This window comes from Garra rufa, chromosome 21 (genome assembly GCF_049309525.1).
Source record: "Garra rufa chromosome 21, GarRuf1.0, whole genome shotgun sequence".
Lineage (NCBI taxonomy): Eukaryota > Metazoa > Chordata > Actinopteri > Cypriniformes > Cyprinidae > Garra > Garra rufa.
In genome coordinates this window covers 14,373,089-14,389,347 of record NC_133381.1, presented here as the reverse complement: position 1 = coordinate 14,389,347, position 16,259 = coordinate 14,373,089, and the positions used below count along the sequence as shown (strand labels likewise).

Here is a 16,259-nt window from a genome sequence, read left to right as displayed (position 1 = left end):
GTTAAAGGTACTAATTGTTAACTGTTTTACATGGCATACATCTGTAAATTAAACATTTAAACAAAGAATATTTTTTACAGTGATAGGTTAAAAACAGCAAATTGTAACTTAATTATTAATGTCATGACTCACTAGTATGGCGTTTAAATAGAGTCAAAAGTCGCGCGCACGAAAACCACGTGAATGAAGCAAGAGCGCAAAGCAGACCCACGAGAGGAAAATAACAACGTGAGAGCGCATCTGTGCACCCGCGAGCGCGCATTTGTACGCCGCGAGCACGCAGAACAGTATCTAGGAGCGGAAATGAATACTGGCGCAAGCCCCTGCTGCCTAGCGCACACAACTGCACATGAGCGCTCGCTCGAGTTGACTTTTGACACTTTGAGGGCGGGGCAATGACTTTTGTCTTCCCACCTGTGGTCATTTGTTTAATCAGTTTCCCTCTGGTTTAAACACACCAAAGTAACACATTTCTAAAAATGTAAGCCATTACCACTTTAGGAAAGAAATGTTACAAATGTTACAAACTTATGCCGTGTTCCAGACAACCCATATTTTTCCAACCTTCTACCTGTGAAAGTGCACTGGAACGGCAGTCAAACCCGTGACTTCCCACTCATGAACTCGTACTAGATCGATGTACTCCCAGTTACGAGTTCTGACGTAACATAGCCCGCGAAACAACAAAGTCAGCCCTAATGGGTGCGGTGTTTATGCAAGTGGAACACAATATAATAATATAAAATATAACGATGACAATATAACGGTGCAATCAAATTAATAATAATATGAATTTACCAGTTTAAAAAACTGCCTGGAACGCAGCATTACAATTGGGTTTTACAAATGACCAATCACAGGTGGGAAGACAAAGTCATTGCCCCGCCCTTAAAGTGTCAAAAGTCAACTCGAGCGAGTGAGCGTTGAGTAGTCGCGCGAGCGCTCATGTGCAGTTGTGCACGCTAGGCAGCAGGGGCTTGCGCCAGTATTCATTTCCGGTCCTAAATACCATAGACTGTAAAAAATACGGACGTAGTATCCGTGACGTCACCCGTAGGATTCTGAAGCTCTATTTTGAAGCTCATAGTGGGTGGGAGTCGGCCGTCGCCATCTTGGAATCGCGTCACCGCGCGCCACTCCCGGATAATCAAAAATGGGCAAAAAGGCGGGACAAGGATGGAGCTGGTTGCTGAAACCACGGCCGCCTAGCGCAACAGTGGTGACAGCAGCGGCAATCCCCCTGTCACTCAAGTGGCCACGCCCTTAATTATGCTGAACTTTAAGGCTTAATATAACTTAAACGGATGAGTTATAAAAAAATTCACCCCCCTCACAATTGACATGAAGGGCAAAACTAGCTATACAGACCAAAACCATTTTTTGAACCAGGCTGTAAACATACTTTTTTCTGCTGTAAAGTTGGGCATTTTAACATGGGGAGTCAATGGGACTGACTCCCTTTTGCAGTTTGATGAATTGCAGTTTAAGTCACTTCCATGTTGGTTTCAATAGAGAGAGCGGGAGGTTGCCGCTTGCTAAATACTGTTCTGCGCGCTCGCGGGTGCACAGATGCGCTCTTGCGTTGTTATTTTCCTCTCGTGGGTCTGTTTTGCACGCTTGCTTCATTCGCATGCTTGTGGTTTTCGTGCGCACGACTTTTGACTCTATTTAAACGCCATACACTAGCCAGTAGGACTAATGCCGCGTTCCAGACAACCCATAACCCGTGTTTTTCCGACCTTCTACCAGTGAAAGTGCACTGGAACGGCAGTCAAACCCGTGACTTCCCACTCAACTCGTACTAGATCGATGTACTCCCAGTTACGAGTTCTGACGTAACATAGCCCGCGAAACAACAAAGTCAGCCCTAATGCGTGAGGTGTTTATGCAAGTGGCACACGGTGGAAAAATAGAGCCTAGGACAATATAACGTTTCAATCAAATTAATAATAATATAAAAATAATAATGATTCATAAATGTGCCCAGGCAGTTTGGCGTGACTTGCCTGGAACGCTATAAAGTCGTGAGTCGTGGTTTGAAGTGGTGATTTACCAGTTAAAAAACCTGCCTGGAACGCAGCATTATGTGCAGTGCCAGTGTGTGGAAATATTCAAATCTTACCTGTCGGAGGAGGTGAGACAGTGACAGCCAACCTGAGAATCCCATGCCTGAGTTCGAGGACACATCCAGGTGTGTAGCTGACTCGTAGTACAGAAACATATCTAGCAAAGACGATGCTCCCTTATGAGAGAAAATAAATCAGTATCAACAAGTAAACAGAACCCTGACATTAGAAAGAACTATTGTATACAGAGTTTTAGGAACAGACACATAACGTTAGAGACTTGTTTGCTTTGTTTGGCACGAATGCGGCAGTTCAGGAATCTACGCGACCACTAATGAATCAAAAGGGTAAAAGAAGCCCTGTTTTACCCAAATAGATAAATTCCGAATTTAATTTTTTGAGATTAAATGATCGCCGAACGCTTAACGTAAGAAAACACGGCTTCCTGTTTCACGCAATAACACACAGCGCCCCTAGCTTAGTCATGAACAAATGACTCAAAGTCTCGATTCTCTCGAACAGCAAGCTCTTTAACGAATCGTTCTGAGAGATTCGCCAACTCAGAAGTTACAATGACCCTTATAGAAAAATATTATTTTCAATGTATAAATAAATAATTTTTAGGTGTTTGTAATACAAAGGCTGAGGAAGTTACGCAAATTAGACTTCTCTCTTTTTACAAACTTAAAGGGGCTATATGCAATTTTCTGAAATTTAAACTCGCGACTGACACCTGTGGCCTTAAAACGGAACTGCTCTTCCTTTCTGCTCGCTCTTGCAGCGCGCGCTCATACGTGCACACTTCACAAGTCATCCGCTGCAAAGAAGTCAACATTATGTTTACAGAGGTAAGAACCAGGGCCGTGCAGAGACCTTTAAAGGGGCAGGTGCTCAAAGTATAAAAAGGGCATCTGAAACAAGGCATTAAAGAGCCCCTCGGGTCCATCACTTCATTGTAGGCATCAAGTTACTTATGTAACAAGTAACAATGTCCTTAATAAGACAAATTATGCATTATTTGATAAGATCCCATTGCATAAGTATTCATACCCTTTTCTGGGACACTCGAAATTTATCTCAGGAGCATTCATATTGCTTCTAGATGTTACTACACTTCGAGTGGAGTTAAACTGTGGCAAATTCATTTGAATGAGTATGATTTAGAAAGGCACACACCTCTCAGAAAAGGTCTAACAGCTGAGTCCCGAGGTCAAGATAACTGCCTGTAGAGCTCAATGACAGACTTGTGTTAAGTCAATGATCTGGGAAGAGTTCAGAAAAAAATCTGCTGCATTGAAGGTTCACAGAACCTTGGAAGATGATTAGAACAACTAGGACTCTAGAAAATGTCTGCCAGCCCCCATCCAAGCTGACAGAGCTTGAGACGTGAAAAGGTGAGGCAAAGAATGGCAGATAATTGCCAAATGCAGATGTGCAAAGCTTGTCACATCAAACCCAAAAAGACTTGAGGCTGTTAAGGTGCTTCAACTATGTACTGAGTTAAGGGTATGAATACTTATGCAATGTACTTATTTCAGTGTTTTATTTTTAATACAATTGTAAAATTTGCAAATCCGTATTTTGCTTTGTCATTATTACGGTGTATGGAGTGTAAATTGATGAGTTTTACGTCTGTATTTAAAAGAATTCATGAATAATAATAAAGCATCAAGGTGGTATTACTAATGCTGATAACGCTGTTGTACTGTGGTTCGTAAAACTTTACAAAAAAAAGTATATTTTGACAATTGTCATGTGACCCAGCAATTAAACAAAGTGTGAAAACAGCATTAAATGCAAATTTACTTACGTTTTCCTCAAGCTCGGCCCCCTGCAGACTGATAAAATCAAACTTCACTGATTTCAGGATCTCTTCAAGAGATTCGCAGGAGCAATAATCTAACCGCACACCTGGAAAAGCAATCAAAATGGAGATACCACTATTTACACTTTTGGTGACCCTTTTTCGACCAAGCACATTTGGATAAACTAACACAAAACCTAGATCTACACTACACAATTTCTGCCCCTCCATAGTGAGGCATATTAGACACTAACACACATAACACGATCACGTCTGATCCCCTCCCTTCAGTGGAGGAGACAATCAAAGAGCTTCTGATTATGCAGGAACAGATGACTTTTAAACAAAGCCCTGAGAAATACTTTGATGGCCACAGCAGTCCGTCTATATTAGACACGCGTTGCAAAGGCCCCCTTCCCCTCATAAACTCTTATCTTCCTGGTCGGGGAGAAGCCAGATCGCTCAGAGCTGCATGTTGGGGAGATAATAATTTATTCATCATTAGCATAATCATTTGTAATTTTTTTTAACAATAATCACTTAACTGTACCATAGGAAGGGGGGATCAGAAATCCCATTTTTCTAATCCCCTCTGCCATGAGCAGATAATGACACTGAGACTTGGAGTTAGATGGCATCAGTGTGTGACAGGGCGCAGGAAGCCAGAACATGCTGACCCGCACTTCAAGCTCACTTCTGCTGGTATCAATAACCGCTGTTTCAGTCATCAAAGGGACAGCAGTTTAATCCCAAACTAATGCCCTTCAGCATCGGCATGTACATTTCAATTAACAGTTCTGATCTTATCTTAAGTGTGGTAGCTCTAAAAAGTACAGTGGTGGTTTGCTTAAACCACACTTTAGGGATAACAAGACTGCTACTGCTAAGCAACTTAAAATACATATACAAAATGGTTTAACCCTTAAGCATCCTTTGTATACCAGCCCTTAATTTGTCTTAATTGGGATCACACCTAAGACCTTTGTGGCCAAATTTGTTCACTAAGGTCTCAGGTGTGATCCCAATTTTTTTTTAATAAAGGTCATATGACTGTCTTCAATTTATGCTTTTTTGTGATTTTTGGTGCTTTTTTTTTTTAGTTATTTACCTCTAAAAGTATTTTTTTTTTCTAAAAGTACGCTTATTTTTGTTTGATTTCATATTTCTTTTACTTTAGTAAAAAAAAAAAAAAAAAAAAAAATATATATATATATATATATATATATATATATATAATTCCAGTAAGTTCAGATAGCCAAAACCTAATTTTTTGGTGACATCTGGTTGACATATGATGTTATAAAAATATAAAAATATAAAAAATATCAATAGACACCATATGGCTATAGTACTTATTGGCTGCATATAGGCTGAAATCTATAAACCACTGTTTCTAACAAACTGTGAGGGTTTGCCACATTAAGCATGTTGTATAGGCTCACCCCTTTATTAATGTGTATATATGATCTGCATTGTGTAGGATTTATTGATTTGTTTTTGGACAAATTATTTAAAAAATGCTCTGAATTGTAGTATTTCCCATTAATTTCCTATGGGTGCCCATTTTTGTGCCATAGGATGCATTGAGAGAATATTTTAAATTGTTCTCTGATATCTACATAGAAGGTATATGGCATAGGAAATGGCAAAAAATGTCCAGAAATGGTCCATTTACAACCCTAGGATTTGTCCCTTGAATGAAACGCTCTGTTATTGCCTTTTTTGGAAGCTTCATGAATATTAATCAGCTCTGCTCTGATTGGCTGTTTCACAGAGCTGCTCATCTCTATAGCTGGCACATTGACAAAAATATATATTTAAATAGGAGCTCTAGCCGCTTTTAATATGTGGTTTGTTGAATCTGCCGTTTTGAATCGCCGACATTTTAGTCTCATTACTGTGATCCATGTGCTCTGTGTAAAGCTATAATGCAGAGGGAGTGCTTACCACACAAGTTAAGCTGCTTGCCAGTGATATTTGGGATCTGTAAATCATTCGCCATCATCAGGGCAGTTATTTCTCCATCATTCACTATCATCAGCGCAGTCATCTCTCTGTTTATGTGGTAAGTGAAATCTTTTGTACTATAATGTAACAGGCTAGTGCTAGCATTATGCTAACCGTGTCCCTTCAGTGGCTTGCCTTGTTTTACTGATGTACTGACGTTACCGATGATTGGGCGATGCAAATGTTGGGGGCGTAACTATTAACGATCCCGGGGATGTTTCGTAACAGTCTGTGTTATGTTGGAATTGACCTATTTTTCGGTGGTCTTTTGCAAACACTAGATTTATAGAAGAAGGAGGAAACGATGGTGTTTGAGACCAAAGACTATAGAATACCAAAGACATGTCACTCCTGTAGTTTTGAATGGGGAACAATGAAACGGTCATCATGGCCGCGAAGCTCCGCCTTCTTAGTGAAAGAGCCAATCGTTGATTAGTAAAGTCAGCGCGTCACTGCATCTGCCGTTAGAAGTCCCGGTTGCTATAGAAACAGCCGGCGCTCTAATGCTGCGTTCACACCGCCCCAAACGTCAAGCGTCAGTTGCGGCAAGATTACATGTAAAGTCTATGGTTGAGTCCGTCAGAGGTCCGTCAGAGGCTCTGCGTTGCGTTGTGTGCGTTGGATCCGTCAACTTTTCAAGCGTTACCTGCGTTTCAAGCGTCAACGCAGCAAACGCAAGCAACGCAGAAGTTCAGCTAGCTGAACTTTTGACGGACTTGACGCAGTGCGTCAACCAATCAGAGCGTCTCACTGTAGCGACGTCACCACACGTATCTTAAATGAAGCGGGAGCAGAGAAAAAATCATTTTCAATTTAATTATATTATATATATATATTGCTCATTGTAGCCGTCTGCAATCGCAGAGAATTGTATGATCCGTCCTCGTTGTTGTATAAAGACAGGAATGTAAAGGAACTTGCTTGGATGAAGATCGCTAAAGAGATCGGTATGTCGGCTAAGTTATCAAATCTTTTCTCAACGTAATTATTTCCCATTTCGTTAGCTAGCGAAACATGGTCATGAGAAGATTTCAAAATGTCCACTCCCTACTAGTTTGTCATTGTTTATTCAGGGGAAGTGTGCAAACTAGATGCGTTGCCTGACGTGTGCGGTGTGAACGCACCAAAAAGCAAGCGTTGCGAGCTTCAACGTACATCCGTCAAACTAGATGCGTTGGGAGCGTTGCCTGACGCAGACAAAGTGTGCGGTGTGAACGCACCATAAGACGTACGTTCAGTCCTGCGCATGTGCACTGGCTCATCTAGCCGGAAAAAATGAGCGTTTTTTTTACCCCATTCAAGCACAAGGAACTATATTTATGAGGCAGTTCTTGTTGGATTTCTTTGGAGATTTCAGATATGAAATTTAATCGTAAGTTTAGCGAACAGTTTTGGAGAATTAGATGTTTCCCCATTCAAAGAGATAGGAGCTGCACTTTGATGCCCGAGAGGCGGTTCAAAGATGGCCGCCGGGTGACATGACTTGTCTTAAAAGGACTTTGTTGAGACTCATAGTATGTCCATGGACTGAACTGTAATTATTTAACTATGCCAAGGTAAACACAGTTTTCCATTCTATGGCACCTTTAACCATTTAACTTTGTTGAATCAAGTCAATTTTTTGTGTGTTCAGGTGGCAAACTTAAGAAAAGTAGCCAAGTCTTGCACCGCTCAGATAAAGGAAACAAAAATGATTTTGGCCAAATTTGTCAGGATGCTTGAGGGTTTAAATACACATACTGTACTGTAAAAAAAAAAAAAAAAATCAAAAGCGGAACATGAATCTGGTTTGATCTTCTATAATATATATATAATAGTCAAACTTATAACAGGACTCTCTGAAATACAAATCTAAATTTTAGTAACTTTATGAAAGTTTGTAGCTATTTCACATTTTGGTGAATTGCGACTAATTCGTATGAATTCCTAAAAATCTCATTTGTATGTTTTCATACTCTCATTTTGATGTTTTTGACGAAAATTCATGCTGAGTTTTTTATTCCTATATACGTTCTTTTTCTAACGTTATCTCACGACCAATTCCTACTTATATTATGAGGGAGCTAATTCATACGAATTCTAGACCCCAGTGATGGGTAGGTTCAGTGGTGGGGGTAGGGGTAGATCATTCGACAAATTCATACGAATTGGGGAACTCGTAAATGCCACCTTATGCCGTATTATACTCGTAATTATCCACCTTGTAAAATATGTATGAATTGCTGTGAGATTGGGTTGTCTTTTCCATAAGTTTCCATACAAATCACATTCACGAATTCAAATGAAATCCCTACCTTGTAAGTATGACCTTTGTTTATCTTTGAACAGAAATTAAGATATTTTTGATAAAATCTAGGAAATTTCATCCACGCATTGACATCAAGGTAACTGACACATTATAGGCCCAGAAAGGCAGTAAGGACATGGTTAAAATAGTCCATGTGACAGCAATGGTTCAACCGAAATTGTATTCATCTACAAGAATACTTTTTGTGTGCAAAGAAACCAAAAAATGAAAAAGAAACATTGGCTCCTACTTCGGCAACACCACAAGCATCCGTCATGTTACTCTTGTGAATGCGTGTTGAAGACTGAAATTGGAAGAGAAGAAATTGAAAAAAAAAATTACGCTTCATAAAATTTTGGTTGAACTAAAAGTCACATGGGCTTAACATCTTTTGGGGCCTTGAACGTGTCAGTTGCATTACTGTCTAAGAAGGTTCAGAAAGGTCTCAGATTTCATGAAAAATATCTTAATTTGTGTTCTGAAGATGAACAAAGGTCCTGCGGGTTTGAAACAACACAAAAGTGAGTAATTAATAACCAAATTTTCATTTTTGGGTAAACTATCTCTTTAACCTATTGGTTGAGAGTCACTGTATGTGAATGTTCATTTCTCCCATATCTTGTTTCATATAAAAGACAAGGCTTTAGGGCAGTGTTTTACAATTCTAGTGTTTTGTTTACCATTCTCAATGAATGAAACCAGTTATGGCTACATGTTCTTATGGCCCCATATAATTTCCATAGATTCTTAGTACAAATACACTTACACGTGATTCCACATTTTAGCGCAGCACAAAAGGGCAAATTACCCGAGTTTTACAACTGAAGGAAAGATAAACAAAACATCTGATTGCTAAAATGCATGTTTGAACCTTCCATTATGTTGTCACGGTTGGTGTGCATCTCCTCCCAGAGTTGTGTCTATGAATCTGAAAGATTTTCTGTTTGTTTTAGGATCGCGCAGTAGAGCGTTTACAGCAGGTCAGACTAGTGATGCCAAATACGTGCTGATGGAAAGATGAATAAAGCTGGAATACCTGGACGGATGAAGGGATGAGCGTCTCAGGTGAAATGATAGCACTGGGGGGATTTTTCTGGTGGTGTTTAGCTTTGAAAAACCAATAACGCTGTTCGAGAGGAATAGCAAAAATAATAAATAGTGAATTATTGGACTTACCTGACAGGTCAAAACACCTGGCTCTGTCAGTAACACAAGTAATTTGCTGTATGAAAAAGAGACAGACATATCAAAATCAAGAGATTTCTGTACTCATGTTTCAATATTCACCAATATTGAATATTTCACTCATGTTTGTACACTTTAAAACAGGAAATGTGCTTCATACAGTATGGTTTCACTAAAGTTAATGCTCATCGCAATAATTAAAAGGTCTCAATTATATATATTAGAGAGTTGATTTTATTGCATATAATATGAAAGCAGTGAGCGAAAAGTATCACAAAGTATTTTGTGAAGCTTGTAATTGTACCGTCACTAATATACCTCAAACAAAATGCAATCATCAACGTTTGAAAGTGACACCAAACAGTTTATGTTGATTTCATGTACGTCACAGCGCAGATCATTTGAGCTCAATCTGGCAATCTAGCCGCTAGACTGTAGCTAGCAGATGGCAGTTAGCATCTATCAGGCGACGGACTGATGAAGTCCCTCAGTCAACCTGCTGTAAACACGAACAGGACGTCATATGGGATTTTGCGTTTAGAGCAAAACAAATTAAGCACGGCAATGTGCGAACAAACGCTCTCACGGTTTAATATTATTCGGAAAGAAAAGTCTCGACAAGGATGACTTAAGGCCATGGTTTTGTAGCTCTCTTTCTTTGTTTGATGTTTTCCATCTTAATAAATGTGGAAACTTCTGAAGCCCTTCGCTGCTAAGCAATGTTCTGTGCTGTGTATTGAGGAAAATGAAATGACAAAGTACAAAATGCATTGATGTGTCAGGAGGGAGAGGACAAAATGAAGTGATAAAAAGAGCTTTGCTTCCTCCAGGCAGAACGGGACACAGCTTATAAACTTGACTTCCACAGACGGCATCTCAAGTGCATTTCCAATTCTTCACTCAAAGACTCCTGGAGACCCACTCCAGCGCTCTGCAGTCTGGGTGGCTTTGTATTAGCAACTGTTTGAGAGCATATATTTCGCCTTTTTTCCTCATTTAATTAGTTGAAAAAATTATTTCGAAACATTTTATACAGTAAGAGCTCTCAGGGATTAAAATCAGCCGCACATTTTCCTTTCAGCATCTTTTCTGCAATAAAGGATAAATTATTTAAAATAACACGACCTTTTATCTCACACCCTTTGAAGGCAGCAAATTAAAAATGTAAATTGGGATCTAATTAATATGCAAATATATTCATTCCCAGTTAACAATTAGCAATTAAACCTGCAGTGTCTAGAAAGAGCATAGACAAAATTAATAACTTAATTTATCATTAACAAAATGAAAATGTACACAATTTTTTTTAGTTTTAAAATTGTTACGCTGTCTCCCTGCCTCTTCATCAGCACCAGAGCCGGAGAAAAAAAAAGACATTTAATAGAACAATTTGGTGCTTGTCATGGAAAATGATAAATAACTAGCCTCAAAAACAACATGATTGGCTACATGGATGGTGACTGCGGCGTTGCATCTCCAGACAGCTGGGAAGGAAATAAACATGCCTATTTCATGCAGTAAAGAAAGAAATCACTGCGAATCCTCACAGTCTAGAGGGTGCGATGGACATTAAAGATTAAAAGTAGGAAAGTTATTTATACTCGACGGTGTTTAGATGTGAGAGATTCTGAAATTCCACTCCGTATTGGGGGGGAGGACAGTTATTTCACTTCAGACACTCTGTGGCTTTCTGATGAATGTTCAGCGCTCACAGCTAAGCAGCTCGACAGAGTCAGGCTGGGAGCAAGGATGTTTTTGGGGAGCTCTGCAGCTCTGCATTCGCTCTAATGGGAGGACGGTTCAGTCTGAAATACAAACTTCTCACAAAATCTACGCCTTATCCTGCAGGGAGATGTGAAATGCTGAATCGTTTGATGATGCTTCCTCGGCTTCTGAGGCGAGCACTCATACTGTATGGGGCGCTTCTGTAAGTCTTTTCTCTTTGTTATTTTCTGATACTACAATTGCCACCACCTCCGACAGGATTTGCACTTCAGTGGCGGTGACACTTCAACAAACGTTACTCATTTACAAGCCCCTGGGATAGTAACTTGTATCAAGAAGTTTCTGTGTGTTCTGAGACGGAGTGGACATGGAAAACTTTGAACGAGAAACTTCCAGACCGAGCTTAGAACACTTAACAAAGAATAATGAGAATGAAAACAATAGTAATACTTTAAAGAAATATTGTAAAAATGAAAATTTGCTGAAAATGAACTCCCTTTCAGGCCATCCAAGATGAGCATGTCATCACTTGTTCATCAACGGATCCTCCACAGTGTTGGGGGTAACGCATTACAAGTAGTGTGAGTTATGTAATCAGATTACTTTTCAAAGTAACTAGTAAAGTTACAAATAAGCAATGCAACTTACTTTGTTTTCTAATGTTGACAGAGGCACTTCCTTCAGCCTGAGACATTAAACAGCTGCCAAAAATTTAACTTTTGTGCTTTTTGTTATTAAAAATAAATAAGCAAACCCAGCCCAGGTGACAAAGAGTAACACAAAAGTAAGTGCATTACTTTCTGTAAAAAGTAACACAAGTTACTTTTTTATGGAGTAACGCAATATTGTAATCCATTACTTTTAAAAGTAACTTTCCCCAACACTGATCCTTTGCAATGAATGTAGAAGGCAGGTGTGATCGCATCTGCACGCACAGTGAGGCGAAGACTTTTGGAAGATGGCCTGGTGTCAAGAAGGGCAGCAAAGAAGCCACTTCTCTCCAAAAAAACAAAAAAACATCAGGGACAGATTGATCTTCTGCAAAAAGTATGGCGAATGGACTGCTGAGGACTGGGGCAAAGTCATATTCTCCGATGAAGCCTCTTTCCGATTGTTTGGGGCATCTGGAAAAAGGCTTGTCCGGAGAAGAAAAGGTGAGCGCTACCATCAGTCCTGTGTCATGCCAACAGTAAAGCATCCTGAGAACATTCATGTGTGGGGTTGCTTCTCATCCAAAGGAGTGGGCTCACTCACAGTTTTGCCCAAAAACACAGCCATGAATAAAGAATGGTACCAAAACACCCTCCAACAGCAACTTCTTCCAACAATCCAACAACAGTTTGGTGAAGAACAATGCATTTTCCAGCACGATGGAGCACCGTGCCATAAGGCAAAAGTGATAACTAAGTGGCTCTGGGACCAAAATGTTGATATTTCGGGTCCATGGCCTGGAAACTCCCCAGATCTTAATCCTATTGAGAACTTGTGGTCAATCCTCAAGAGACGGGTGGACAAACAAAAACCCACTAATTCTGACAAACTCCAAGAAGTGATTATGAAAGAATGGGTTGCTATCAGTCAGGATTTGGCCCAGAAGTTGATTGAGAGCATGCCCAGTCGAATTGCAGAGGTCCTGAAAAAGAAGGGCCAACACTGCAAATACTGACTCTTTGCATAAATGTCATGTAATTGTCGATAAAAGCCTTTGAAACGTATGAAGTGCTTTTAATTATATTTCAGTACATCACAGAAACAACTGAAACAAAGATCTAAAAGCAGTTTAGCAGCAAACTTTTTGAAAACGAATATTTCTGTCATTCTCAAAACTTTTGGCCACGACTGTATTTGTGTCAATAGATTTCTATTACAATCCATATTTTTAAAGACCGTTTTCTCAAAATGAGTTTTTCCTCCTACACTGAGCCATAAATCTCCACTTCAGTAGCACTTACACACACCAAACTTTACATTTTTATTCCTGTCTATATTCTGAAGGTTTTTACAGAGGGATTTGTTTATATATAATTTGCTTGATTTTATACAATATTTTATTCCCCCCAAAATGGTAAAAAATACATTGTTTTCTGTCTGTTCTAAGTTTTTTTCAGAATTATGGAGTGACAATATGAGATACCCAAAATCCCCTCTGTAAAAACATTTGACTCTAATATGTCAAAAAACATTAAACAAGAAATTTGAAACTGACTTCATCTAGTGTTTAGACTTTTGTACTAGAAATGTATGCAAATTATCGCATATTTCATGAAATAATGCCTCATTTGCATATTTAAACGTAATAATTTAGAAAACCTGTAATTGTAAGAGCATTACTCTGCCTTTTGTTAACTTGTTAAAGGTCTATCGGACTTCAAAACCTCTTCAGAGCAGTTTATGTTGATCAAGAAAATTCTTGATTCTCATTCTGACGGCACCCATTTACTGCAGAGGATCGATTGGTGAGCACGTGATGTAATACTAAACTTCTCCAAATCTGTTGTGATGAAGAAACAAGCTCATCTTGGTGGTAAATTTTAAGCATTTTGAAATTTTTGGGTGAGCTATTCCTTTAAGCATTTAGCCAGTGTTAAACTAAGGGGGCCCGGGGTCCTTCATACAGGCCCTTTGTTTGTTTACCACTTCTGTGAAGATGTAACCAAAAGCAATACTGTTTTACCCACTTTAAAAAAAAATCAAAGAAAAGCGAAAGCCCACGGGTACAATAGAAGCTTTAAATATTTTTCAACAGTCATCCTCTAGGGACGATCCTGCCTGGGAAAAAAAAACACCTAATTTGATAAATATGCTCTTTAAGCAGCAAATTTCATTTAGCATTCTCTTATTAGAAATTCACACGCAGTCCTCAACTAAATATCCTTCCTTTTAGCTTCTGCTTAACTATACATATTTCACCCTTTTAGGGGGACCACCTACATTCCTTTCAAATGCAGTGGGGTTCATTAGCGGCGTGGAGATAATGCCGAGAGTGTGTTTAATGTAAGCACTGCTAAGTCCCTAATTTTCCACAAATAATTCTCCTTGATCTAATCATAAATTTATGCAGAAGAGAAACCGATGCTCTTAACGTTGCTGGTCGAAGTAAAATAAGTAAGTGCAGAGCGTGAATTATGCATGCATGCTCACGTATGAGTGTGTGTATTTGTGTGTGCGCTTCTCATTTCCTTTCATTTACCTGTTTGTTATTGTCTTGCTTTTTTAGTTCAATAAAACGTGGTTGGCTAATTACCCTGCTCCCTAAGAGGGATTAAAATGTGTTTATTTTTCTTTTCATCCTCTTTCTTTCTTTAATTTCAAAGTTATTTTCGCCAAATACTGTTCATTACACATAGCTATTTCAAACCAAATCTTGTGCACAAATAACCTAATATTAGCAAGAAATCAAAGGCTGAGAAGTGGTGTGTGTATTAATGCACGCTACTCCGCTGTACCTTTAATTGATCAAGAGCCTTTGGGTTTGGTTTCACATGGTGCTTTTCACAGCTCTGCTTGTAGGCCAGAATTATATCTGTCAGAGTGAGACTGTCAGCTAAAACAGAACAAATGTAAAACCCACATATTAGAGCCACATCAACAATTTATTACTAAAAAAGCAAGAAGGAAAGAAAAAAATAAATGAATTAGCTACATAATACATACAGTTGAAGTCAAAATTTTACATACACATTGCATAATCTGCAAAATAAGAGGGATCATACAATTTTTTAATTTATAAAATGACCCTGTTCAAAAGTTTACATGCACTTGATTCTTAATACTGTGTTGTTGATCCACAGATGTGTTTTGTTTAGTGATAGTTCTAATATGTCCCTTGTTTGTCCTGAGCAATTAAACTGCCTGCTGTTCTTGAGAAAAATCCTTCAGATCCCACAAATTCCTTGGTTTTTCAGTATTTTTCAGTATTCCAATTATGACTGTATGATTTTGAGATCCATCTTTTCACACTGAGGACAACTAAGGGACTCTTATGCAACTATTACAGAAGGTTCAAACACTCACTGATGCTTCAGAAGGAAAAACAATGCATTTAGAGCTGGGGGTGAAAACTTTTGAACGGAATGAGGATGTGTACATTTTTCTTTCAATAAATTTTTCTTTGAATTTATATTCATTTAGTACTGCCCTTCAGAAGCTACAGAAGATACTTACATGTTTCCTAGAAGACAAAATAGGTTACATTTAAATTCAAAAAGTTTTCACCCCCCGGCTCTTCATGTATGTTTTTTTTCTTCTGGAGCTTCAGTGAGTGTTTGAACCTTCTGTAATAGTTTCATATGAGTCCCTCAGTTGTCCTCAGTGTGAAAAGATGGATCTCAAAATCATACAGTCATTGTTGGAAAGGGATCAAATGCACAAAATGTTGAAAAAACAAAGAATTTGTGGGACCTGAAGAATTTTTCTGAAGAACAGCAGGCAGTTTAACTGTTCAGGACAAACAAGGGACTCATGAACAACTATCACTAAAAAAACAGCTGTGGATCATTCAGGTAACAACACGGTGTTAAGAATCAAGTGTATGTAAACTTTTGAACAGGGTCATTTTTATAAATTCAACTATTATTTTCTCTTGTGGACTATATGTAAACGTCTTTTGTGTTAAATATCTTATTCAGGTGAGTACTAAATCAAAAATAACATGCATTTTGTATGATCCCTCTTTTTTTGGTAAAATAATTAACATTTTGCAGATTCTTTTGACTTCAACTGTATATAATCAATGCTACTTTTGCCTATGGCAAATGTATGATGTTACACGAATAAAAAAACAAGCACAGCTGATCTGAAGAGGCCGTCAGCATAACTTCAACACCGTCTCACCCTCTTGAAGTTCAGCCCTTCTCTCCACAAAGTCAGACACCATCTGCTCATCTGGGGGAAATGATACATGTTTTTCTCTGCCCTCCTTCATAGACAGAGCTGTTGCCTCTTCCTCTGAGTGCCCTGTCATTCTTCTGCTATAAGCGATGTCCCACAAAGTTGATTAACCAAAATGTAGCTCTGATGTCATGTACTTCTGTGTCAGACATCCCATTAGCTCAGACGTCAGTCCTTTGAACTATAAAATCCTTCATATAGCTCAACTCTGGACACATTATCTATCCTTTATTGCTGCTGAAAACCAACCATGGAATATCCTCCAAAATCTGCTTCTGTGAATTCTTGTTCTGTT

General features: G+C 38.8%; 1 protein-coding gene across 1 annotated transcript in view; it reads right to left on the bottom strand.

Annotated features, from left to right (window-relative positions):
• The window catches only part of LOC141295334 (protein phosphatase 1 regulatory subunit 37), a 32,165-nt gene extending 16,128 nt beyond the window's left edge, over positions 1-16,037 (bottom strand). The window contains exons 1-5 of the mRNA XM_073826551.1: positions 15,908-16,037; positions 14,521-14,618; positions 9,341-9,386; positions 3,877-3,977; positions 2,123-2,242 (exon numbers count right to left, since the gene is read on the bottom strand). Coding sequence (XP_073682652.1) covers positions 2,123-2,242; positions 3,877-3,977; positions 9,341-9,386; positions 14,521-14,618; positions 15,908-16,037 — 495 coding nt within the window. The remainder of the gene's footprint in view (positions 1-2,122; positions 2,243-3,876; positions 3,978-9,340; positions 9,387-14,520; positions 14,619-15,907) is intronic.
• Between the last annotated feature and the right edge of the window lie 222 nt (positions 16,038-16,259).